The sequence below is a fragment of the Gossypium hirsutum genome, chromosome D12 (assembly GCF_007990345.1).
Source record: "Gossypium hirsutum isolate 1008001.06 chromosome D12, Gossypium_hirsutum_v2.1, whole genome shotgun sequence".
Classification (NCBI taxonomy): Eukaryota; Viridiplantae; Streptophyta; class Magnoliopsida; order Malvales; family Malvaceae; genus Gossypium; species Gossypium hirsutum.
In genome coordinates, this window is record NC_053448.1 from 47,795,679 (window position 1) to 47,821,581 (window position 25,903).

Here is a 25,903-nt window from a genome sequence, read left to right on the forward strand (position 1 = left end):
TTTTCACATTTTAAAAGCTTGATTTGATTTGATATTGGGGATGATAATGTTGCATGTTTTCCGAGATTGATTGTAGCCTAAGCCTACGCTACGATACAGCTAACAATTTCACTCGGTTTAGTTGTTACTCCACAAGAGGAGATAGGTCTAAAGGAGATGGCTATATGGCCCTATGAAGTTACAATTGAGATTACATTTACATGTGACCAAAAGAGATATGATCGTTTTGTGTTTTGTTTGTGGGATGGTATTTTTTAAAATTATATTAATAATTATGTTATATAAATTTTAGACATCATTTTTCTGTATGTCTTGTTTTATCTTATAATTTTTTGTATGACATTGAATATTGGCCCCGACTTGATAAACCAATAGTGACATCTTTGCTCCAACATAATATATGATTAAGTACATTGATTAATTGTAAAATCTTTTTTTTTTCCCTCAGAACCACCATGTGCTTGGGGACTGAAAATTAATTAAAAAAAACCTCCTATCCACATGAATTAAAAAAAAACCTTCATTTTGAGGTTGGTGTCAATTCCAAACGAAGAAAACAAATGTTTGCTCGTCTATTTGCTTTTACAAATAAATGTGCTTGGATATGGTCAAAGTATCAACAAAAGATTTGATGATTTTTTTTATTATAAAAACTGTCAAACTTCCAATATGGCAAGTTATGAAGCTAAACCTAGTGACATTTCTCTCATAAGTGTAATACCTAAATTTTGCCCGGCCTTTTAAATAATAAAAAATAATTTCTAGCATTTTTACAGTCCAAATTACAATGGGCTTATGTGGCCCAAAACCCAAAATGAACAGAGGCCCAAAAGCAAGGGCCCAACATGAAATCAGAAACCCTAGGGTTTCTGGGATGAGTCTCACACCGCAACCATGCCTCCGGATCTCCGTGATCTTCACCTGCAAGGAAACAAAACAACAAGGAAAGAAATAATCAGCAAAGATAGGAAAGAAAATCAAGGATTCCGAAATCAAATCAAACAGATCCAGCAGATTTATTTCTTTTTTATTTTTATTATTTCGGCTATAAAATAGCCATTGAAATACTGTAATCGGGGATGAAAAATCAATAAAAAGAGAGGACTATTATTTTCACAGCAAAGTCAAATATTCAAAATAGAGAGTAAAACTGATCAAAAGGTTGAGATTCACAGCTTTTATTTTTTTATTTTTATTTTTATTTTTTACAAACAAATAATATAAGAGAGAAAACGGAAAGAACGAGGGTAAAAAAGAGGTTTACCTTGCGACGCCTCCAGATCTGCGTGAAGAAAGCCAACAAGCCTCTTTGGGGTGCGGCTCCAACCACCATTCGCGGTGGTTTTGCGACGACGGCGCAAAGGCACAGAAGCTAGGGCCGAAACCCTAGCAGAGAAAGCAAAGAGATTTTTTTTTCTGGTTACAAATGATCTTTTCATTTTTTAAAAAATTTTCAGTTTAAATAAAAACACCAAAACGGCGCCGTATCGTTAAGGCAGGATCCGCTCGTTGACTCGACCCGCAGGTAGGATCCGCGCGTTCCTGCCCTAAATGGGTAATTTGCGCATTTGGTCCTCCCTTCTTGCTATATTGTTTAATTAAGTTTTTGTCTTCTTTTAAAATTGGGCCCAGAAATTTTACCGTTAGGGCATTTTAGCCCACATTGCTACACACCGTTTAGGGGAAATGGATTATTTCCATTTAGGACCCTCATATAATGCGCGCATCGCAATTCGACCCTCCATTTTGTTTTAATTACGTTTTCTTTACAATTCATTTGATTTTTTTAAAAGAAAATTGTTATTTATTATTATTATTATTTATTATTTTTATTTTTATATTCATGCGCATGCATCGTTTTTTATGTACTATATTATTTTATATATGGATGCTTATATATATTTTATACATATGTTTTTGTTTTTTATTTTATTTTCTAACTTTTATATACATATATATACTAAAATATTTTTTTTGTAAATATATACGTACATATATATATTTATAATTTTAGTACATCTTTTGTGACTTATATATATTTTTATATTTTTCTTATGTTCATAAGTGTATTTTTTTATATTCATATTAATGTATATATTATGTGCCTTTTATTCTTTATATTTTGTTTATTTTCTTCATTTGATCATTAATTCATGTTTTCGTTTATATGTAAAAAAAGAATGTTTTTTATTTGTTTGATATTTTGCATGTGATTATTTTTATTATGTTTATTAATTTCGCTTATTGATTTATTTATATTAGTGATATGTCATTGATGTATTTATTATTGTTGTATTTATTATTATAGCATTTGTACGTACAATATAACGTTACATCATCTTTTACTCAAATTTAAAAATAGAAAATTTTCAAAATTGAGATAATGCTCGTATTTAGGATTTTCAAGGAAATTGAGCCCTAACGTATTGGGTTCCGATTTTCTTCGTTAAATCTAACGATCGAGCATTTCTCTTTAATCAAAAAATAAAAACTCATTATTGGGAATTCAACACGTTGTGTCCTAACGTATTGGATGTGACGCATTGATTTCTCGAAATGGAGATTTTTTAAAAATAATAAAGGAAATATTCCTAGTTTGGGATTTTAAAGGAATTGTGCCCTAACGTATTGGGTGTGATTTCTTAAATCTTGGATAAGTGGATGTTCTTTTAAAGTAAATGAAATATTCCGAGTTTGGGATTCTAAAGGAATCGTACCCTAACGTATTGGGTGTGATTTCTTAAATCTTGGATAAGTGGATGTTCTTTTAAAGTTTTATTGTACAAGTATTTTGGTCTGATTCATTTTGGGGAAAATTAGAATGCTGTGCCCTAACGCATTGGGTGTGATATCTTCTTTCTCTGAAATAATAAGGGTCTTAATACGTAGCCTTTTAAGTTTTGCTAAGGATTACGTTTTTTTCCAAATTCTCGACCTTAAGACACTAATTAATTAACTAGGTACCAATTTTGGGCGTTACGAGGGTGCTAATCCTTCCTCGTATGCAACTGACTCCCGGATCCGTTTTTCTAAAACTCGTAGACCAAAGCCGTTTTTTTAGGTGATCCAATCACACTTCAATAAAAGATTGGTGGCGACTCCCATTTATTTTAATATTTTTTAAAGTCGACGACCTAATTTTTTTTTGTTTTTTAAAAAAAAATGGTTTCGACAGTTTGACGAGTCCATTGGGGAAATTTTTTTTTAAAAAGAAGAGAGTCGAGCCACAAAGTTGATTAATTTTTGTCTTACGGTCGAGAAAAATATTTTTTTTAAAAAAATCATAAGATCTTTTCGCATTCATTATCTTATTCCTTAAATATTGTTTGCATTATACATTTCATGAGTTGAACATTTTTACCTTTTTAAGTGGGAGTGAGAAGCTATGCCTTCGTGAGGTTTTCACCTCCGTGTAGGGTAGTGGATTGTTTCCGGGATACATCCGTACCTATGTCTTCGTGAGATTTTCATCTCCGTGCAGCCATAGGGAAATGTATTCCCCTGAATCGAACTCGATCCATATGAGCCTATAATGGGTGAGGATGGAGGAATCTGCTGATTCAGGTACCTTTACCCTAGAAGCCAAACTTCATATAATGAACCTTAGGAATCCACCCTAGGTAGAACTATATTGAACCCTAGTAGACATCCGATTAGGTGTTTTACTGTTTCTTGATTATATTTTATATTATTATATGACACTGACCTTTTGTGTTTTATTTTGTTTGCATGACATGGCATTTCATTTCATCATAAAAGGCGCCAGTTTAGATTCGGTTGCTAGATAGAAAGCTTGACATGGAAAAAGGGTTTCTTGATAAAGTGGAGGACAATGCGGCTGTCCGAACTTGGTCTGAAACAACACAACAAGAAAAGGGTGATAGCCTGGCCGATGAGTATGTATCAGAATTATGGGATTTTACTCGCATCAGTGTAACTTAAAACAATTTGCAGGAGTTGAAAGAAATTTGGAATCAATGGAATAATGAGGCTAGGCAGTTATTTTACGACAATTATGGGGACTTGCCTTATTTGCTTGATGTGAAGGTAGACAAACATTTGTTTCGAGCCCTCGCCCAGTTTTGGAATCCTGCTTACAGTTGCTTCACGTTTGAGAATGTCAATTTGGTACCTACAATAGAAAAATATGTGGCTTTACTCCGATGTTCAAAGTTTCAAGTGGATAGAGTTTACTCGAGAACGGTAAATGTGCCAACCTTTTCAAAGAAGCTGATAGGTATAATAGGGATGAGTGAGTAGTGCGTCGCTGCACGAGTTAAGCAAAAGAGGGACAGCAAGTGCATTCCTTGGAATAGCTAGAAACGGTGCTGCAAATTATGAGATCCAGATCAAGCACTTGAACGCAAACGAAAGTAGTAATAATGAACAGCTCCACCACTTTCAGAGTCAAGTTAGGAGCAGAGATTATCTTATGAAGGAAGTTGTGGTCTAGATTCGAGAAGTAGCTGATTACGTACAGATTTTAGCAGTACAGGCTGACATGCTGAGTATGAAGTATGAATTAGAATCGGATCGGGGGCAAGAATTAGTTTTGTTACTTAGGAAGATCAGAGTTCTGGGTACTAGGGCAAAGTCTTACTTGTAATTCGCTTTATGTAAAGAAATTTGCTTTCTAGTAAGGTTTTCTTATATGGAATTGAATCAAAATTGACGTCTTTTTGCATTCATGCATTGCATTACTTCATATACATTTAAAAACATTGAAAGATTCTAATTAATTTACATCATTCCTTAGTTAATCTGGAAACCAACCAGCCTACTAAACACCGCTACAATACTCGATCGAAAACTAAGGATATGGATCAAAGGATGGAAATACTAGAACAATCCCAAAAGGAAATGCAGGAGCAGCTTCAAAAGCAAATGAATGAACAAGAAAAAATGATAGACAAAATGATGGAATCTCAGGGGAGTATGATGGCTCAGTTAACTCAATGGTTCAACAAAGAGCTGGTAAAGGAAAAGGCTCCGTGCTCAATATTGAAGAAGGAGACAATGAGAGACCTATCTATCCTCTGGATTTTACCCCCCAACAAGTTGAGATATACCCGCGTAGGTCCTCTGTTACCATTAATCCTCCGGGTGATGTTGCGACGCTAATGAATTTCCAGGCAGGATCAGGCTCTAACCCGGGCCAACTTTGTTAATCCTGCTATCCCTGATTTCGATGAGACGGCTGGAAAAGAGAAAATGAATGATGAATTACCAAAACAGCTAGAGAAAACGTACAAATGGTTAGAAGAGAAACTTCGAGCGATGGAATGTGTAGAAGGCTATTATGGGATGGACGCTAAAGAATTGAGTCTGGTTCCGGATTTAGTGCTTCCTTACAAATTCAAAAATGCCAGAGTTTGAGAAATATAATGGAACCAGTAGCCCCGAAGCTCATATTACCATGTTCTGTAGACGAATGACCGGTTATGTCAATAATGACCAACTCTTGATTCATTGCTTCCAGGATAGCCTCGCAGGGGTAGCATCCAAGTGGTACAATCGATTGAGCCGTACCCAGATTAATTCATGGATAGATATGGCACAGGCATTCATAAGGTAGTATAGCCATGTGACTGACATGGTACCTGATAGGATCACTCTGCAAAATATGGAAAAGAAACCAGGTGAAAGCTTTAGGTAATACGCGCAGAGGTAGAGGGAGATTGCCGTACAAGTTCAGCCGTCTCTTCTAGAAAGAGAGATGACGATGCTTTTCGTCAACATATTGAAGGCACCATTTATTACACATATGTTAGGAAGTGCTACTAAAAACTTTTCTGACATAGTTATGAATGGTGAAATGATTGAAAGCGCCATAAGGAGCGGAAAGATTGATGCTGGAGGAAATAACAGAAGGCAAGCCTTAAAAGAAAAGGAAAATGAGGTGAATAGCGTGAATACGTACGGCAAATCGATTGTTAATCAACAGGGTTCATCAAGACAAGAATTAGGTGTGAAGCCAGGTACTGAAAAACTCCACTTCACGGAAATTCCAATGTCATACAAGGAGCTGTATCAAAGCTTATTCGATGCGCATGTTGTTTCTCCTTTACATGTGAAGCCTCCACAGCCCCCGTATCCCAAATGGTATGATGCAAGTGCACAATGTGATTATCATGCAGAAATTACGGGGCATTTTATAGAAAATTGCATTACATTCAAAAAGCTAGTTGAAAAATTCATCAACATGGGTATTGTCAAAATAGATGGCTCATCTAGTACCCAGTCATGATTGAATGCAGTATATGAAGGGGTGTCGAGAAGTGTTCACGATGAAACAACTGAAGAAGAGACATTGTAAGATTTTCGCCCTTATAGACTTGGGAGTGTTTTAAATAATTAGACTGCAGAAGAAACCCCTGTAGTATTTAGAGATTACTCAGAGTAATGTTCAAAACACACTTGTTGCCTTAAGCCTAGAGGCAATAAGAATTCCTTTATGAAATAGGCTCATGTCTGAACATCGTTATTCTAATAAAATACATCTTTGCATTCATTTTTTTAAGCCAATATTCTTTTCGAATAATTATACTTTCATTCTTTCGGATCTTCTTCCATATTATTCTTTTATTCATTCATAATTGTACAAATGATTATTCATACATTCTTTTGTATATTCTTTGGTATTTACTGTGGGTCCCCAGATATCAATGACATGAGTGATGCTGTTATGGACTCAGAAGTTCCTTTTGAGTGGGATTTGTGTTTAGAGGGATCTCATGACTTTAAAGATGACACAGATTGTAGCCTATTTTCAGACTTGCTGAGGATGGTAGAACAGTAATGAAATCTTACTTCATGAGGGGACAATGGAGATTGTGACTTTAAGATAGCGTGTATAACCGAAGAAATGAAGCATGACCTTGTTGAGTTACTTCAAAGAGTTCAAAGATGTCTTCATATGGTTATAGCAGAATATGCTTGAGTAAGTACCGACATTGTAATCGGAACAACAATACGATATCAAGAATTTACAGTATGTTCAAGATTAACATCATGAACGATGCATTTAGAATTCTTTGTCGGGGCAATGCCTTCTCCTTTGGCTCATCATGGTTTAGCCTGTCGAAGTCAAGTTGCCATTTCTCCGTTGTTGGATTTCATCCTAATTGAAGAGGAAGATCCAAAGTTTTCGTCATAGTTAAATTTTGCCCCAAAAGGTTCTATGAAAGAAATCTGATCACAAAGAAGATCTTATATTGGTTCTGATCGAAAGGGATAACGAGGACTTGTCTAATCCTATGAGTTCAGATTAAAAAAAAAACAAAAAAACAAAAACAAAAAAAAAACAAAAAATAAAAGTGAAAGAAAAAAGAAAAGAAAATGGAGAGGCCAAAGTGAAAACCCGCAAAGGGCACTTTGAGACCAAAGGGGATTTGAGTTGAAAACCCGAAAAGGGCGGCTCAAATATTGATGGGGCACGAGGTGACTCAAATTTTAACCAGATTGGAGCATGTGGTGATCTTGTTATACCTGAATTATCAGGAAAAGGTAGGCAATATCTTGGGGCATTGGTAGAGTACTGTGGATCTCCTAAACACATGTCAAATTTAGAAGGATTTCCAGAAAGTTTGTACAGAGAAGCTCAAGCTGTGATATCTGGGGTGTAATGGCCCAAATTTGAGGTTATCGGAACAGTGGTTTCGGAACCACAAATCCGATAAGAAAAATTTTATTTTTCTTATATTTTTATGGTCTACAATTTCACAAAATGATTTTTTGAAAATTTCGTTCGAAAATTTCGACGTTTGGGCACTCAATTTAGTCAAAAGGACTAAATTGTAAAAAGTGAAAAAGTTGAGTTCTACATGTTAGAGGTGTCCAATTGTTATGAAACTTTAAATTGGAGGTCCTTATATGGTAATTATACCATTGGTAACTTGGTAGACAAAAATGGACATGAGATAAGTGAAATAGAAAATTTTTAAATTAGGGGCAATTTGGTAATCTAGTAATTAAAATGAATTAAAAGGGAAAAAGATGGCAAAAATCATCATCTTCTTCATATGAACGAAATCAGCAAGGGGGGAAGCCATAGTTAGGGTTTTCAAGCTTCCAAGCTCCATAGTAAGTGATCCCAAGCCCCGTTTTTAATGTTCTTTACGTTTTTGCGATCCCGGTAGCTTAATTTAGCTTATTCTAGCAATAATTTAACCTAGGGTTTATATTTGGAAAAATACCCATAGGTGAAAAGTGTTTATTTTGATGTTTTATGATAGAATATGAAGCTATAAATTATGTTAAACAACTTTTGCTAAGCGATTTTAAGTGAAAACGAGTAAAACGACATAATCGGTAAAAATACCTAATGTTCATAAGTACATGTTAGAGTGGGAATTTGATGTTGCCATAGAAGGGAAAAATGTTCAGAATGTTATAAAACATAGGAATAAGAGATGAAGTTTAATTTCCGAGCCTTGGGGCAAAAATGTAATTATGTAAAAGTTTAGGGGCAAAATTGTAATTTTGAAAAAGTTAGAGTCGAGGGCTGTTTTGATGAATGTGATTATTAAATAATTTAAATTTACTATTTTAGATCAAGAAGTACGAAACTCGAGGTTAGACAAAGGGAAGAATAAAGTTGAAGACTAAGTTGGTGAATTTGGCTATAATTGGTACCGAGGTAAGTTTACGGTAAATAAATGCAATATTTCAATATTTATTATTAATGCTGTTAATTTCCAGAAATTATGAATTTATTTTATGAATTTATTTGATGATGATCCAAGCATGAAATGATAGAGAATTAAAATTTAAAAGTCCCGTTGATACATAAGGATGGTACTGGATACGAATGTCATGACATTTGGGTAAAGAGATCCCATGTAAGACCATGTCTGGGACATGGCATTGGCATCCTTAAGATCATGAGAGGTCCCCTGTAAGACCATGTCTGGGACATGGCATGGGCACCGAGACGAGAGGTCCCATGTAAGACCATGTCTGGGACATGGCGTTGGCACCGAGATGAGAGGTCCCCTATAAGACCATGTCTGGGACATGGCATGGGCACCATCACGAGAACATCCCATGTAAGACCATGTCTGGGACATGGCTTTGGCATGTTATTATCAGAAGAGACCCGAGTATCCTTATTATTCCAATGTAGCTCAACGGGCTTGTAAACGAATCATGTTCATGAAAGTTCAGTTTAAAGCATAAATGGCAAGCTCAGGTAAGTTGTAAGACTTAAGAACTTATTATACTATCAATTGATGTTCAACGATGCAGCAAGGATTGAGTAAGTTATGCACACAAGTATTCTAAGTAAACAAGTAAGAGAACTAGTATGAGATTAACTAAAGAGTAAACTAGAGATATAGACATTGAGTTTAATTATTTAAGTTAAATATTGTTATTTATTTGCTAGTAAACTTACTAAGATTTATGCTTACTTCTTTTATTTCTCTTTCTCTTATAGTATTGCAAAGCTACTTCAAGGATCCTAAAGAAGTCGGAGATCGTCCACACTATCAACTACAACTGCTCGGTATTTTATATCGAAACACGTTTGAGTTATGGCATGTATAGGGATTTAGTTATTTTGTATGTTTGTAATGATGATTTTTCTAATGAGTGATGTGTAAGTATTTGATGATGTATGGTTATTAAAATGATTAAGGATGAAGGTGTTTGTTGTTATGAAAGATTAGGTGATAAATTATGCATGGAAATCATGAAAGGATAAAATTTTGCAAAGAAACAGAATTCAGGCAGCACAGTGACGTGAATTTGAAAAATCTCCCAAGATAGTATAAAATGAATTAGAGGGTGAATGATATATGGAATTAAATCTTGTTGAGTCTATTTTCATGGAAAAATAAAGGTGTAGAAAAAGGAAATTTATATTTTAAGATATGTGAATTTTAGTAAGATAGGGTCAGAACTGTTTTTGGAGTCCCCTGTTCTGAGTTTAGAAAATAATTACAAATTGTACAAAAATGGTTATGAGTTGAAATTTACATGCTTAGATTTCTTAATGAGTCTATTTTCTGTAGAAACAAGTAAGAACTTCATATGAAAATCCTACAGTGAGAAAACTTATTTTTAGTGACTAGAGGTCAGGGCAGTCAGGTGGTGAAACAGGGGAGACTTTAACTAATAAAATGTACTAATTTTCTAAACCAAAAATTCTAAAAATTTTATGGTGAGTAGATATATGAGTCTAGTTTCAGGGAAAATTTACGGAATTAAATTTCGAGTTCTGTAGCTCAAGTTATAATTAATTTAGTAACTGCTGCGCGATTGGACAGATTTGCTGCGAATAATGAAATAAATTTTCAAACCTAGTTTTTATGCTCCGAATTGGTAAGATAAGCTAAGTAATGCCTCGTGCTCGACTCCGGAAACGGTCTCGGGTAAGCTGTGTTACATGGGGTATCCAATTTTTTTTATTGAATTTGTTATTTTTTGGAATACCTCATTCTTTTCCAAGATATACATTCCCAATCAATTTGTTATTTTTTTTGAATACCTCATTCTTTTCCAAGATATATATTCCCAATCAATTTCTTTGTTATCCTTCTTTATTATTTTTGATAATTTATTTCTTTCGAGCTATGCTCAGAACTAACTTTATTCTTATCCATTGTTATGGCATTTTTTGCAAGCATATTGCATTAGAAGAATGATTAATGGACTAATAAAAATTTCACAATGGAAGTTTTGCATATTACTCTGGAAGTTTCTAGATAATATAGGAACCTGAAACAGGACTATTGTTTAGAACGCACTATGTTCAAGGGTTGAAAATCTGAAAAAGTCTAAATTAGAACTTTCTCTTTGGATTTTGTTGTCAAAAAAATTGAACAAAATGACAAGATTTCGTGTGGATAAATAAGCAAATAATGATCACCAGACAACAGGAAAAGGTTTCCTCGAAGAAGAAAGCCTTCATTTGTGCATGAGCCTTTGGTACGATACCCTGAGAATGGTGTAAGAGACCAGAGAGATTTAGATCTTATATCCTTGAACTGTGATAGGAAAGAATTGAGGAAAAGCTATATATTTCTACCGTTGGGTTACAGTGGGAGAAAATGTTATGAATTTTGGCGTCCTAGTGAATTGAACTTTAAGGTTCACAGTGGGGGGCAGCCTGGCTAAATGTTTCTTCAGAAAAGCCAGTCAAGCAAGAAGGCGTTGTAGCACGTCAGTCACAAAGTCTTAATAAACTTCGAGTAATGACAACCTAAGCGGGATCGTTCTCGAAAAAATAAATTTTGCATTCATGCAAACACCATTCACACATGTCTAGTTAGGAGCATTTGATGCATTTTGATCTTGCCATCCTAATCATTAGGCATAATTAGGTTCATTATACAGGTCATGTTCCCCAGAGAATAGATCAGTGAAAATAGCAGATCTTGTCTTCCTGCATCGAACGGAGCAAATCGAAGATGGAAAATCTTATCTCCCTAAAGTTGCAGTGGAGCAGATTAAAACTGATAATCCTATCCCCTTGAAGTTGCAGTGGAGCAGATCACAACTTTGGATCTTATCTCTTTGAAGTTGCAGAGAGCAGATCCCATCCTCCTGAAGTTGTAGTGGGGCAGACTGAAGATAGCAAGTCTTATCCTCCTAAAGTTGCAGTGGGGCAGACTGAAGATGGTAAGTCTTATCTCCTTGAAGTTGCAGTGGAGTAGATTAAAGCCGATAATCCTATCTCCCTGAAGTTGCATTGGAGAGGATTAAAACCTCAGATCTTATCTCTCTGAAGTTGCAGAGAGCAGATCGCATCTAGTCTTATCTCCCTGAAGTTGCAGTGGAGTAGACTAAGTAAGCAAGTCTTATCCTCCTGAAGTTGCAGTGGGGCAGACTGAAGATGGCAAGTCTTATCTCCCTGAAGTTGCAGAGGAGCAGATTAAAGCCGATAATCCTATCACCCTGAAGTTGCAGTGGAGCGGATTAAAACCTCAGATCTTATCTCTCTGAAGTTGCAGAGAGCAGATCGCATCTAGTCTTATCTCCCTGAAGTTGCAGTGTAGCAGACTAAGTAAGCAAGTCTTATCCTCCTGAAGTTGCAGTGAGGCAGACTGAAGATTTCAAATCTTATCTCCCTAAGCAGTAGTGGAGCAGATCGAAGATGGCGAATTTTACCTCATGTGGTTATAGTGGAGTACATTGAAGCCAGTAATTCTACTTCCCTGGCCAACAGTGGAATAGATTGAAGATTGTAAGTCTTATCTCCCTGCAATTGCAGTGGAATGGATTGAAGCACCAAAGCTCATACCTCTGAAGACGTAGAAGGTCAGAATGAGGTTGAAGAAGAAGAGCGCCAAGGTTCAGCATGATCAGGCAAAATTGGGCATTTTTTAAAGTCTTTGCTCTATTCTTGTTACACGATAACGAGCAAAGAGGGGCAGCTGTAATACCTAAATTTTGCCCGGCCTTTTAAATAATAAAAAATAATGTCCAGCATTTTTACAGTCCAAATTACAATGGGCTTATGTGGCCCAAAACCCAAAATGAACAGAGGCCCAAAAGCAAGGGCCCAACATGAAATCAGAAACCGTAGGGTTTCTGGGATGAGTCTCACGCCGCAACCATGCCTCCGGATCTCCGTGATCTTCACCTGCAAGGAAACAAAACAACAAGGAAAGAAATAATCAGCAAAGATAGGAAAGAAAATCAAGGATTCCGAAATCAAATCAAACAGATCCAACAGATTTATTTCTTTTTTATTTTTATTATTTCGGCTATAAAATAGCCATTGAAATACTGTAATCGGGGATGAAAAAATCAATAAAAAGAGAGGACTATTATTTTCACAGCAAAGTCGAATATTCAAAATAGAGAGTAAAACTGATCAAAAGGTTGAGATTCACAGCTTTTATTTTTTTATTTTTATTTTTATTTTTTACAAACAAATAATATAAGAGAGAAAAACGGAAAGAACGAGGGAAAAAAAGAGGTTTACCTTGTGACGCCTCCAGATCTGCGCGAAGAAAGCCAACAAGCCTCTTTGGGGTGCGGCTCCAACCACCATTCGAGGTGGTTTTGCAACGACGGCGCAAAGGCACAGAAGCTAGGGCCGAAACCCTAGCAGAGAAAGCAAAGAGATTTTTTTTCTGGTTACAAATGATCTTTTCATTTTTTAAAAAATTTTCAGTTTAAATAAAAACACCAAAACGACGCTGTATCGTTAAGGCAGGATCCGCTCGTTGACCCTACCCGCAGGTAGGATCCGCGCGTTCCTGCCCTAAATGGGTAATTTGCGCATTTGGTCCTCCCTTCTTGCTATATTGTTTAATTAAGTTTTTCTCTTCTTTTAAAATTGGGCCCAGAAATTTTACCGTTAGGGCATTTTAGCCCACATTGCTACACACCGTTTAGGGGAAATGGATTATTTCCATTTAGGACCCTCATATAATGCGCGCATCGCAATTCGACCCTCCATTTTGTTTTAATTACGTTTTCTTTACAATTCATTTGATTTTTTTAAAGAAAATTGTTATTTATTATTATTATTATTATTTATTATTTTTATTTTTATATTCATGCGCATGCATCGTTTTTTATGTAATATATTATTTTATATATGGATGCTTATATATATTTTATACATATATTTTTGTTTTTTATTTTATTTTCTAACTTTTATATACATATATATACTAAAATATTTTTTTGTAAATATATATGTACATATATATATTTATAATTTTAGTACATCTTTTGTGACTTATATATATTTTTATATTTTTCTTATGTTCATAAGTGTATTATTTTTTTTATATTCATATTAATGTATATATTATGTGCCTTTTATTCTTTATATTTTGTTTATTTTCTTCATTTGATCATTAATTCATGTTTTCGTTTATATGCAAAAAAAGAATGTTTTTTATTTGTTTGATATTTTGCATGTGATTATTTTTATTATGTATATTAATTTCGCTTATTGATTTATTTATATTAGTGATATGTCATTGATGTATTTATTATTGTTGTATTTATTATTATAGCATTTGTACGTACAATATAACGTTACATCATCTTTTACTCAAATTTAAAAATAGAAAATTTTCAAAATTGAGATAATACTCGTATTTAGGATTTTCAAGGAAATTGAGCCCTAACGTATTGGGTTCTGATTTTCTTCGTTAAATCTAACGATCGAGCATTTCTCTTTAATCAAAAAATAAAAACTCATTATTGGGAATTCAACACGTTGTGTCCTAACGTATTGGATGTGACGCATTGATTTCTCGAAATGGAGATTTTTTAAAAATAATAAAGGAAATATTCCGAGTTTGGGATTTTAAAGGAATTGTGCCCTAACGTATTGGGTGTGATTTCTTAAATCTTGGGTAAGTGGATGTTCTTTTAAAGTAAAGGAAATATTCTGAGTTTGGGATTCTAAAGGAATCGTACCCTAACGTATTGAGTGTGATTTCTTAAATCTTGGATAAGTGGATGTTCTTTTAAAGTTTTATTGTACAAGTATTTTGGCCCGATTCATTTTGGGGAAAATTAGAATGTTGTGCCCTAACGCATTGGGTGTGGTATCTTCTTTCTCTGAAATAATAAGGGTCTTAATACGTAGCCTTTTAAGTTTTGCTAAGGATTACGTTTTTTTTCCAAATTCTCGACCTTAAGACACTAATTAATTAACTAGGTACTAATTAATTACCTTAAGACACTAATTAATTAACGCATTATGGTTTCGACAATAAGGAAATTAAAGAACTTGATATTAAAACCAATCACTGATTTTCTAGTCATGGGAGAAGCTACCAAATTGTACCCTACTACATAGCACAATTGTTGATGCTGTGTTTAAGAACCGGCTTTATCCAAGGGTTTTGAAATTAGGAAGTCAATGTTAGAAGTTGTAGTTCTGGGGACGAGGAAAACGACTGTTAGTTTAATGTCGTCTTTCTTATTTGTAAATACCGAAAATGATAGCAACATATGGAGTACCAAATTCATCCCCAATCTGAATCACAATATGCCATAACCTGCAAATAACTTGTTGCGTCGATATCAAACAAGTGTTGGATTTTTCTTTATAGATGGAACCACTCTCAATGCAATATCTGGCCTGGTCTGTGTCAAGTACAAGAGTTTTCCTATTAACCTCTTACAGGATTCTGCATTCATCAGCTTTTCCTTTACTGGTTACTTGATTGTGTTCTACTACGGTCAGCTTCGAATCTTCTTCCATAGGTGTATTGAAAGGTTTCGATCTTTCCATTCCAGTTTATACTTTTTGGATCTCGCCACTTTAATGCCCCAAAAAAATACTTCAAGTCACCCACATCCTTTTATCTTAAAATTCTTATGCAATGTCATTTTCAACTCTGAAATCATGCGTTCATCATTACCAGCAATCAACAGGTCATCTACATATATCGACATTACAACAATTTTCTCATCTTACCTTTTTGAAAACATGGAGTAATCGTGAATAACCAGTAGCTGTCAAGGCTTGAGTTAATTTTTGATTCCACTGTCTTGAAGCCTGCTTTAAACCATATAGACTCTTGAGAAATATACACACCATATTCTCCCCCTGATTGTGAAATTCAAGGTAGATTTCTTCGTAAAGATAAGGAAATGGGTCTTTAATTTAGGCATTAACCAAGTTCTGGAAGAACGTACTTGACGTAGTGTTTAGGAAGAATCATTTTAATTCTTTATGGATCAGTTTATTTATGGAAGTTGTTTCTTTGGCAACCATGCTATCATTAAGTCAGTCAATATGCAAGTATCTATACACCTAAAACTAGGATTTTGAAGTTTTTAGTTTTAGAAAATAATAAGCTAAAATACATATTTCATATGACGATAAAAATTTAGTATGTAATGGGACCCTTTGTTATTCAACAACAAATTCAACCAGCCTTTTGCTCCAAAATCTCAAACTTAGAAGACAAAGTAGCCGGCAACAGCAGCAGCTCCGGTGACAGCTGCCGTTACCCCAACCATGGTTGCACCATCACTGCTAGGAGGCTGACCAGTAGCAACACCACTGATAGCACCAGCAACCGCACTGCCAACAGGGCCTTCAACTGTACCAACACTAGAGGGTGCACCTGCAACTTTACCAATGTGTCCAATGTCACCATTACTGTTGGGTGTAGCGGCAACAACGGTGGTGGCGGCGGTCTTGATGTCAGCAGAAACCATCACGAAAAGGGCAATCAAGACGAGAGTAAGAGCAAGTATTTGGCGTGCCATTTGTTCTTCTGTAAGGTTTTATGATTAACAAAAGAGATTTTCCTTTTTTGATAATGATCAACAATAGAGAGTTCCCTTTTTATTAATAGTTAACAATAGAGATGTAGATGCATATATATAGGCCTTTGAATTTTGGGGAAGAATTGGATATGCATGAAGTTCGAAGTTTTACGTTGAAACATTTTGCGAGGATTAAGCAAAACCATTGCATATTTATACTGTTGCAACCATGGAAACGAAATACAGGTATTATACATGCTAAATTTACAATAATTAAAATATATTGGAATAATGTCACATCTGGCACCTATACTTGCATAAAATATTTAATGTGGTGCTTGAATTATCAATATGTGTTTTATTATGATATTTGTATTTTCATAAAATGTCTAATATGGCAGTTGTACTTTAAAAATATCTAATATGTCGCCTAAACTATCAATATGTGTTTTATTATGGTACCTAATGTTAACAACGTTAGTGAATTGCTAAACTAACCAATAAAAATTCGACACAATTTTTTTTTTCAAATAATTAAATCCAGATAGATAAAATAACATTATGTGAAAAATTAAATAAAACTAAAAAACAAATTAACAAAAAAAAAACAAATAACTAAACTTATTATTTGTACTTTCATAGACAATAAAAAATATTATTTAAAAATCATTAAAAATATTTGTACTTAAATGGAGAAGATGACATTTTTGCTTATGTAAATATAATATTTACTACATTTTTATTAACCATATATTTAGTTATTTATTTATTTGATTTGATTTGATTTTTTGTTTTATTTATTTATTTACATAATATTATATTATCTGTGTGAACTTGATGGTTTGGAAAAGAAAAAAAAATCCATGTCTTGAATTTTAATTGACTAGTTTAACATTTCACTACATATTGATAATTCAGGTACAATACTAAACATTTTCAAAGAACATGTACTGTATTGAATATTTTATGAATGTACATATACTACAATAAGATACATATTGATAGTGCAAGTACTATATTAAACATTTTTAAAGACTAAGTACTACACTAGATATTTTATAAAAATATTGTAACACCCCTAACTCGTATTAGTCGTTGGAACAGGGTTACGGAACATTACCAGAGTTTACAGATCATATAACAGACATTTCATATAATTTAACATTCACATCAGAATCCAATCAAAATCAATCATATTGTCCCTTATGTGAGCCCTTGAGGCCCAAAATACACATTAGAAATAGGTCGGGACTAAACTGAGTACTCAATTTTTTTTTCGAAAAACATTAAAAATTTTCAAAGGTGCAGGGGACACACGCCCGTGTGGTTAGGCCATGTGGCTCGCATGGTCAAGAGACACGCCCGTGTCTCAGGCCATATGGGCATTCGAAATAGGGGTACACGACCATGTCCCAGCCCGTGTCCAAACTTGTAAGCTCTTTGACTTGGGTCACACGGCCAATGTAACACCCCTAACCCTAACCCGTCGCCGGAATAGGGTTACAGAGCATTACTGGACTTTTCAGATCAAATACGAACATTTCATACTATTTAACATACATATTAAAAACTAATCATAATCACTCATTTTGTCCCTTATATGAGCCCTTAGGGCCCAAAGTACACATTAGAAATGAATCGGGACTAAACCGGAACCTTAGAGAATTTTTTTCGCAAAACTTCAAAATTTTTCTTAGGTGCAGGGGACACACGCCCATGTGGCCAAGCCGTGTGGCTCACATGATCAAGAGACACGCCCATGTCTCAGGCCGTGTGGGCATTCAAAATAGGGGCACACAGCCGTGTCCTAGCCCATGTAACCCCTGAATTGGGTCACACGGCCAAGCCACACGCTCGTGTGCTAGGCCGTGTGAGCATACTAACTTGTATAGTTAAGGTGCAGGGGTCATACGGCCAAGCCACACGCCCATGTGCTAGGCCATGTGAAAATATTTGGGCATTCTGTTTCTCAATTTTAAAGATGCAGGGGACACATGGCCAGACCACATGCCCGTGTACTTGGCCGTGTGTCACACACAGCTGAGACACACACCCGTGTCTCTGCCCGTATGGAGGAAAATAGGCCATTTTAAGGCCACATTTCTCACCCATATTTGATTTCAACCTTTACACTTTAAATTTCACACTCATAGGCCATAACAAAGCCTTCAATTCAATCAAACTCAAGCTCTAAGTATATCATATTATCACATATATCTTAACATTTTAATTTACCGCATTAATCAAATCACATATTTGATTACTTATATCAAACATACTATACCAACTTATTCATTAACATACCCATAACTATCCATCACTCAACCACACTAACATATATCAAGCATGATATGATCATACATATATATACATTTATAAAATGTAATTCATAATATTTACATAAACAAACTTTAGTCAAATCCATACCTACCCTAAACATGCCATATAAATCGTATTAATGTTTCAAAAACTACCAGAATAAGCGGGATAGTGTGACTAGATGTGCTGATTCGATCTTCCGACCTCACGATAATCTACAAAGACATTAAACAGCACAAGTAAGCTTAATAAAGCTTAGTAAGTTCGATAGGTTAAACACAAATCTTACCGAATCTACTACAACACATCAATTAAATAAAATCATTCAATGTAAACTCCCTGCCAATCACAACTTCAATCGATGAATACACTTATTTCAGATCAATACCAGTAATAATCAATAAGTCTTCCAATTCAAATTTCATAAGTCTCTTACCAAATCTTACCAAATCAGAGAATGACTTACGGATAAAATTACATCATTTTCAGAAGCCCGAAGGCTGAATAGAAGCTCATGAGAGTTAAGCAGAAACTCATAAGGGTTGAATGGAAGCTCGTAAGAGCTAAACGGAAACCCATAAGGGTTAAACAGAAGCTCAAAAAAGCTGATCAGAAACTTATATGAGTTAAACAGAAGCTCGTGAGAGCTAAACGGAAAGTAAACACAAAAGTTCGCAACAAATGCTGAACCTCGGTTTACTTGGGTAATTTTCCACATTTTCCTCCAATGCCGTCAATTCTCTGAATGCCGAATGTACTCAAATACCGCGTTCCATTCGTTCCGAACATTCAATTTAAATTCATAACTTTAACAATATTTCACTTTCAACAATAGATATGAATAAATACATAATACCATTTATCAATTCAATATATATTAAATTTTAACTGTACGAACTTACCTGAGTTAAATTGTAAGATTTGCAGAAGTTTAAGGACTATTCTGCTAATTTTTTTTCACTAGTATCTATGGGCTCTTGATCTAAAATATAAAATTACTCATTAATTAGCATATATTTTAGTTCCAATTCACTTCACAATTAATACCCCTCAATTTTTCTAATTTACACAATTACCCCAACTTTTGCAATTTAGTTCGTTAACTAATTAGTCTATCAAATGAACTAATTTTTCTTAATTAATAATTTATCTAAATATTATAGGCTATCATGTAGCCCTTGATAAAACAAAAACTTAATACCAAACCCTAATTCTTTAATTCTTCACAGTTTGATCCTAAAATGAATATTTAACAAAATCACTTTATAAAATCATTATATAGCAAAATTAAAGCTCTAAATCCACGTTATTTCATCAAAAACATCCAGTATTCATCAATAGTAACTTTCAAAATTTCCAATAAAATCAAAAACTAAAGTAATATCTAGTTGGACCTAGTTGTAAAAGTCTCAAAAACATAAAAAAAATTACAAGAAATAGACAAGAATTGAACTCATTTGAAGTAAAAATATAAAAAAAAAACAGCTTAAGGAGATCTTCTATGGCTGTTTTTGGCTGAGAATTGAAGAAGAAAATGTCTAGAAACTTATAAAATTTCAATTTTGCTTTATTAACTATTTTGCAATTAAATGGCTTTTTTTCACTATTTATGCTGCCTCAGCCATTTTATTTTGGCTTATTTACTCTTTAAGTCCTCCTTTATTTACCATTTAAGCCATTTAATCATTATTTCTTATAATTCACAAGTTTTGCACCTTTTTCAATTTAGTCTTTTTAATTATTAACTATCAAAACATTAAAATTTTCTAACGAAACTTTAATACTACCTTAATGACACTCCGTAAATATTTATAAAAATATTTACAGCTCGGTTTATATAATCGAAGTCTCGATATCTCATTTTTTAAACCACTTGACCTAATAAATCCTTATAAAACACAAATTACTAATTCAAAAATCTTTCTAAAACCACATTTGACTCATAAATATTAAATAATAAAATTTACAAGCTTACTCGTCAAATTTAGTGGCCTTGAACCACTATTTTCGACACCACTGAAAAATCAGGCTGTTCCAGCCAAGCCACACGCTCGTGTACTAGGCTGTGTAAGCATACTGATTTGCATTAATAAGATGTAGGGGTCACACGGCCAAGCCACACGCCCGTGTGCTAGGCTGTGTGAGCATTTTGTTTTGCACTAATTAAAAGTTACAGGGGACACACGGCCATGTCACCTGGCCGTGTGTCACACACGGCCGAGACACACGCCCGTGTGGACAAAAATATGTCATTTTTCTAACCATATTTCTCACCCAATTTATCATCCACCTAAATCAACATTTTTTGACATCATCAAGCCATAACAAAGCAATAGAAACAAACCAAAATCATGTCTTAAATATGACATATTACCATATACAACCAAATGTGCCCTTAGGCACCTCAAATGACAATCTAAAGACATGTCAACCAAATATTAATATTTAACTAGATAACCAAATGCATATATATGCATAATCAAGCTCACACTTAAAACATGATAAAACAACTTATATACACATCAAAACATACCAACGCAAGCCATTCAAATGGCTAATCACAACCATGCCATCATTGACTAAATTAACCTATACATGCCATTATAACCAAAATTATTTTACTAATTATATCGAATAAGCCGTTGGATAGTGTGATGTAGCTCCGACCAGGTTCCAACCTTAACGAGCTTTCGAGATACTATAAAACAGGGGAAATAAAACAAAGTAAGCATTTAATGCTTAGTAAGTTTGTATAACATGGAAATTAACTTACCATTCAATTGTATTTAAGGTAAGCATGCAAAATATATCCAAATCATTTTGGCCAATAGCCTAAACACATATCCTCATCAACCATATTAGTTATATATTTCATATGAATATCAAGAAACATGTATGAGCCTAACAATAATCAAATTTCCATGTATATATACTTTCCACATCATGTGTCCATAAAATATGTACAAATCATATCCATGTATTTCAAGTATATAACCGTAATAATTCGTCTTGAATTCATATTGTCTCATATCAGAACTTTGCCCGTTGAACCATTTAAAATATCGTTGGATACACGGGTAGTACATACGAAGTGTACAAATCTGTAATCCGTCAATTCATATTCAGGAATGCTCATACGAGCATGTAATCGGGAAGCTCTTCCGAGCCATATAACGGGAAGCTCTTGTAAGCTGTATAACGAGAAGCTCTTGTGAGCCAATTATCGGGAAACTCATACGAGCCATAAATGGGAAGCTCAAGACAGCCATTAATCGAGAATCTCATATCAATAGCGTAGATTTGTATACGTAGATTCGTAAGCTACTAATCTGATACTTTTTCTTTTCCTTGATCAAATTCCGTACTAGGTCTATCCAGATGAATACGAATGAATTTAACTCAATTTAATACAATTCATATTCAATTCAATCCAATACACATCTTTGGAAAAATTACTATTTTGCCTTTATACTTTTATTTAATTATGATTTAGTCCCTAGGCTTAGAAAATGAAATTCATACAATTTAATCCTTATTTCAAGCCTAACCAATTTTCATACATATCAATAGAAGCCCATGAATTTCATAAAATTCAAAATTTTTCCATGAATTTATCATTTTTTCAATTTAGTTCCTAAATCATAATTTCATCAAAATTCTCTTTACAAAAGCTGTTTATCTAACAACAACCTTTCATTTTATACCACAAAACTTCATAATTCACGCATAATCATCCATGGAAAAACCCTAATACTTTAATAGTTATGCAAATTAATCCCCGAAATAGCTAGATTAAGCTATTACGATCTCGGAAACATAGAAATCATTAAAAACGGGACAAGAATTCATACCTAATTAAGCAAAATAAGCTTGCTTGAACTTAAGTTTCCATGACTAGGGTTTCCATGTTTTTGTTTTAGGAAAGATGATGAAAATGATATTAATTTAATTATTTATTTCATTTATCATCATTATTTTATCATCTTTCCAAAATTAACCTTAATAATTTCTTAATTTCCAATGATGAATAATTATCATTATCTACTAACTCCTCAAAATAATTTATTTTTCATATAAGGACCTCCAATTTAAATTCCATAGATATTTGATACCTCTAGCTATTAGAATTCAACTTCTGAAATTTGTGCAATTTGGTCTTTTTCATCAAATTAGACACATAATCGGTAAAATTTCTTAACGAAAATTTTCTATGATATTTCTATCATAATTTAAATTATAAAATAATATTAAAATAAATTTTTCTCTGACTTCAGATTTGTGGTCCCGAAACCACTATTTTGATTTCACTGAAAACGGGCTGTTACAACTCTCCCCCTTAAGAAATTTTCGTCCTCGAAAATCTTACCAGTAAAGAGGTTCAGATATTGCTTCCTCATAGTTTCCTCGGGTTCCCAGGTAGCTTCTTCTATTCTGTGTTGTTGCCAGAGAACTTTTACTAAAGCTACCCTATTATTTCTCAATTCTTTCATTTCTCATGCCAAAATTTTGATCGATTCCTCACTGTATGTCATGTCAGGCTGGATCTCGACATCTGTTGGAGAAGTAACATGTGAAGGACCTGAGCGATACCATCGTAACATATACTCATGGAAGACGTTGTGAATCTTTTCTAATTTTGATGGTAAAGCTAATCGGTCTGCAACAAGTCCGATTCTCTCTGTAATCTCATACGGTCCGATAAATCGCAGACTCAATTTTCTTTTTCGACCGAACCAGAGAACTTTCTTTCAAGGTGAAACTTTCAAAAATACCTTGTCACCAACTTGAAACTCTATTTCTTTACGTTTAAGATCAGCATAAGATTTCTGACGATCAGAAGATGCTTTCAAGCTACTTTCACTTTTTTTCGGTCTTACAGATCAAATCAACTTCATGTATCTTTTTCTCACTGAGCTCAGTCGAATACAACGGATTTTGATATTTGCAACCATACAGAGCCTTATACGGTGCCATTTTAATACTTGATTGAAAACTGTTATTATATGCAAAATCGACCAACGACAAATATTTTTCCTAATTTCCTTCAAATTTTAAAATACAACACCGAAGCATATCTTTAAGAATTTGAATTACACACTCGGACTGATCATTAGTCTGAGGGTGAAACGCAGTACTAAAATATAATTGTGTACCTAGAGCTTATTGTAATTTTTTTCCAGAATAGCAATGTAAACCGCAGATCTCTATCCGAAACAATAGAGACTGGCACTCCATGCAACCTGACAATCTCGGAAACATATAACTCTGCTAATCTGTCCATGGAAAAATCATTACATACCGGAATAATATGTGCAGGCTTTATCAAACGATCGACAATTACCCAAATGACATCTTTCTTTTTCGGAGATAGGGGTAACCCCAATACAAAATCCATAGTGACTCTATCCCATTGATAACACTCTAGAATAACTTATTTTTATGTATTAATTATGTATTTATTCTGAGTATGATCCTGCTAATTTGAGCTATTTATGATATTTTATCTCATAGGGACTAAATTTGAGGCAAAAGCAAAATTAAGGGCCAAAAGCGTGAATTTAGAGATAAAATGAGACAATGTGTGACACAAGAAAAAGTTGGTGCCAAAAGTGCAAGCATGGAGGACACAAGGGTTGAAATGCAAAAAGAAGAGATTTTATTCTATTAAACTCTATTTTAATTATATTAGGAAATTAATATTGAGATAATTATTAAGGATTATTTTTAGGATTTTATTTTATCTTTATTTATCTTTATTTATCTTCAAACAAATATATTTATCTTTTAGGAATTTAAGTAGGATTAGACTATCTCCCCTAGCACTATAAATAGGGGGTGAAGTGACTTAAAAGATGATTCCATATTTTTCTGTAAACACTCTCTCCCTAAAAGTCTAGGCTTTTGTTCTTCTCATATTTCCTTTTAATAAAATCTCTATTTTTATTATATTTATTTTCTTTTCCACCACAACCATGAGCCACTAAACCCATCTAGCCAAAGGTTGTCGATATTCCCCAAAAAGGGTTCTTGAGGCTTAGAATCCGTACTTAGCCTTCTCAACGAGTATTTATCGTTTCTCCGCACTATGAGGCTGACGCTTCCATCCATGTCCCTTAATAAGTAAGCTTTTCAACGTATGCAAAGGTGGGTGCTTTGTATGTTTTGGGAAGGTTGCACATTCGGTTCGTTAGCTTACTGCGTCAGAGGTTGGCGAGCCCAAGAGACAAAATGGTGTGGGATTCGCCATTGAGAAGCGTTGATCTAGCATAAGAGGATCCCACAGAAGCGATTGTTGGCTAGAGTCAGGTTCCACCAAATCATAAGTCTAAATCCTTGGAAATGGTGGTCGTAGGCGTCCTCTCCTACTATAACTGGCTTATTCAGTTTGAGAAGGATCATCTAAAAGCCAAGGATTGAACTCAAGGTTGAACGAGACAACTGGAGACTGAATCTCCCATAAGAATCTCCCATAAGAATTTCCTTTCTCTCAACTCTATTTTTAATTTCTCTAATTTTTTATTCAATATTCTTAAATTTGTTTTTATTTTATTTTTCGTTTTCAGATCCAAATATTTAATTCTATTATTTTTTTATTTTATTTTTTTTCAGGAACGCAAGTTTTCTTGGGCAAGATTCTGCTTGGGATTTCACGGAACAAGATATTTTGTAAGTCCAGTATCTGAAGATTTTACCCTACTTCCCTTTTACTATTCTTTTTCATTATTTATTAGGGATAGGATATTTTTGGTGCTTTCAACGACTGTATCATTTCCATTTCGGTATCGTCACTGGCTGTAACAGTCCTGAAGGTACCTGATGTTTAGCTTTAACTTGCTGACATATCAAACATTTTGATACAAAGTTAAAAATATCACGTTTCATTCTCAGCCACCAGTACATCTGTTTCAAATCATTGTACATTTTATTACTTTCCGGATGAACAAACATGGTACCATTATGAGCTTCATGCAAAATTTCTTGTATAAGCTCTGAATTTTTGGTACACAAACTCTACCTCTGAATAACAGACAATCATCGGGTCCTACCTGAAATTTTGAACCAAAAACCGATTTACACTATACTCGTTTAGCTTGTAACTCACTATCACATTTCTGAGCTTCACAGATTTGCTGTAGAAACATCAGTTTAGCTTTTAAATTAGCTAAAATTGAGTCATCATTAAACAATGTTAATCGGGTATTCATTGCTCGTAAGACAAATAAAGACTTTCTACTCAGAGCACCTACCACGTTTTTTTGTTCTCGAATGATAATTAATAACCAAATCATAATCTTTCAACAGTTCAACCCATCTACGCTGTCTCAGATTCAAATCTTTCTACGACACCAGATACTTTAAACTCTTATGATCGGTAAATATATGACAC

The 25,903-nt window shown here is 34.1% G+C and overlaps 1 protein-coding gene across 1 annotated transcript; it reads right to left on the reverse strand.

Annotated features, from left to right (window-relative positions):
• Positions 1 to 431: 431 nt before the first annotated feature.
• LOC121224553 (uncharacterized) lies at positions 432 to 1,439 on the reverse strand. The gene is made up of 2 exons (XM_041108012.1): positions 1,265 to 1,439; positions 432 to 921 (listed from the first exon to the last, which is right to left on the reverse strand). Exons 1-2 carry the CDS (start codon positions 1,437 to 1,439, stop codon positions 794 to 796), a joined length of 303 nt encoding a protein of 100 aa, XP_040963946.1. The 3' UTR covers positions 432 to 793.
• Positions 1,440 to 25,903: the final 24,464 nt, after the last annotated feature.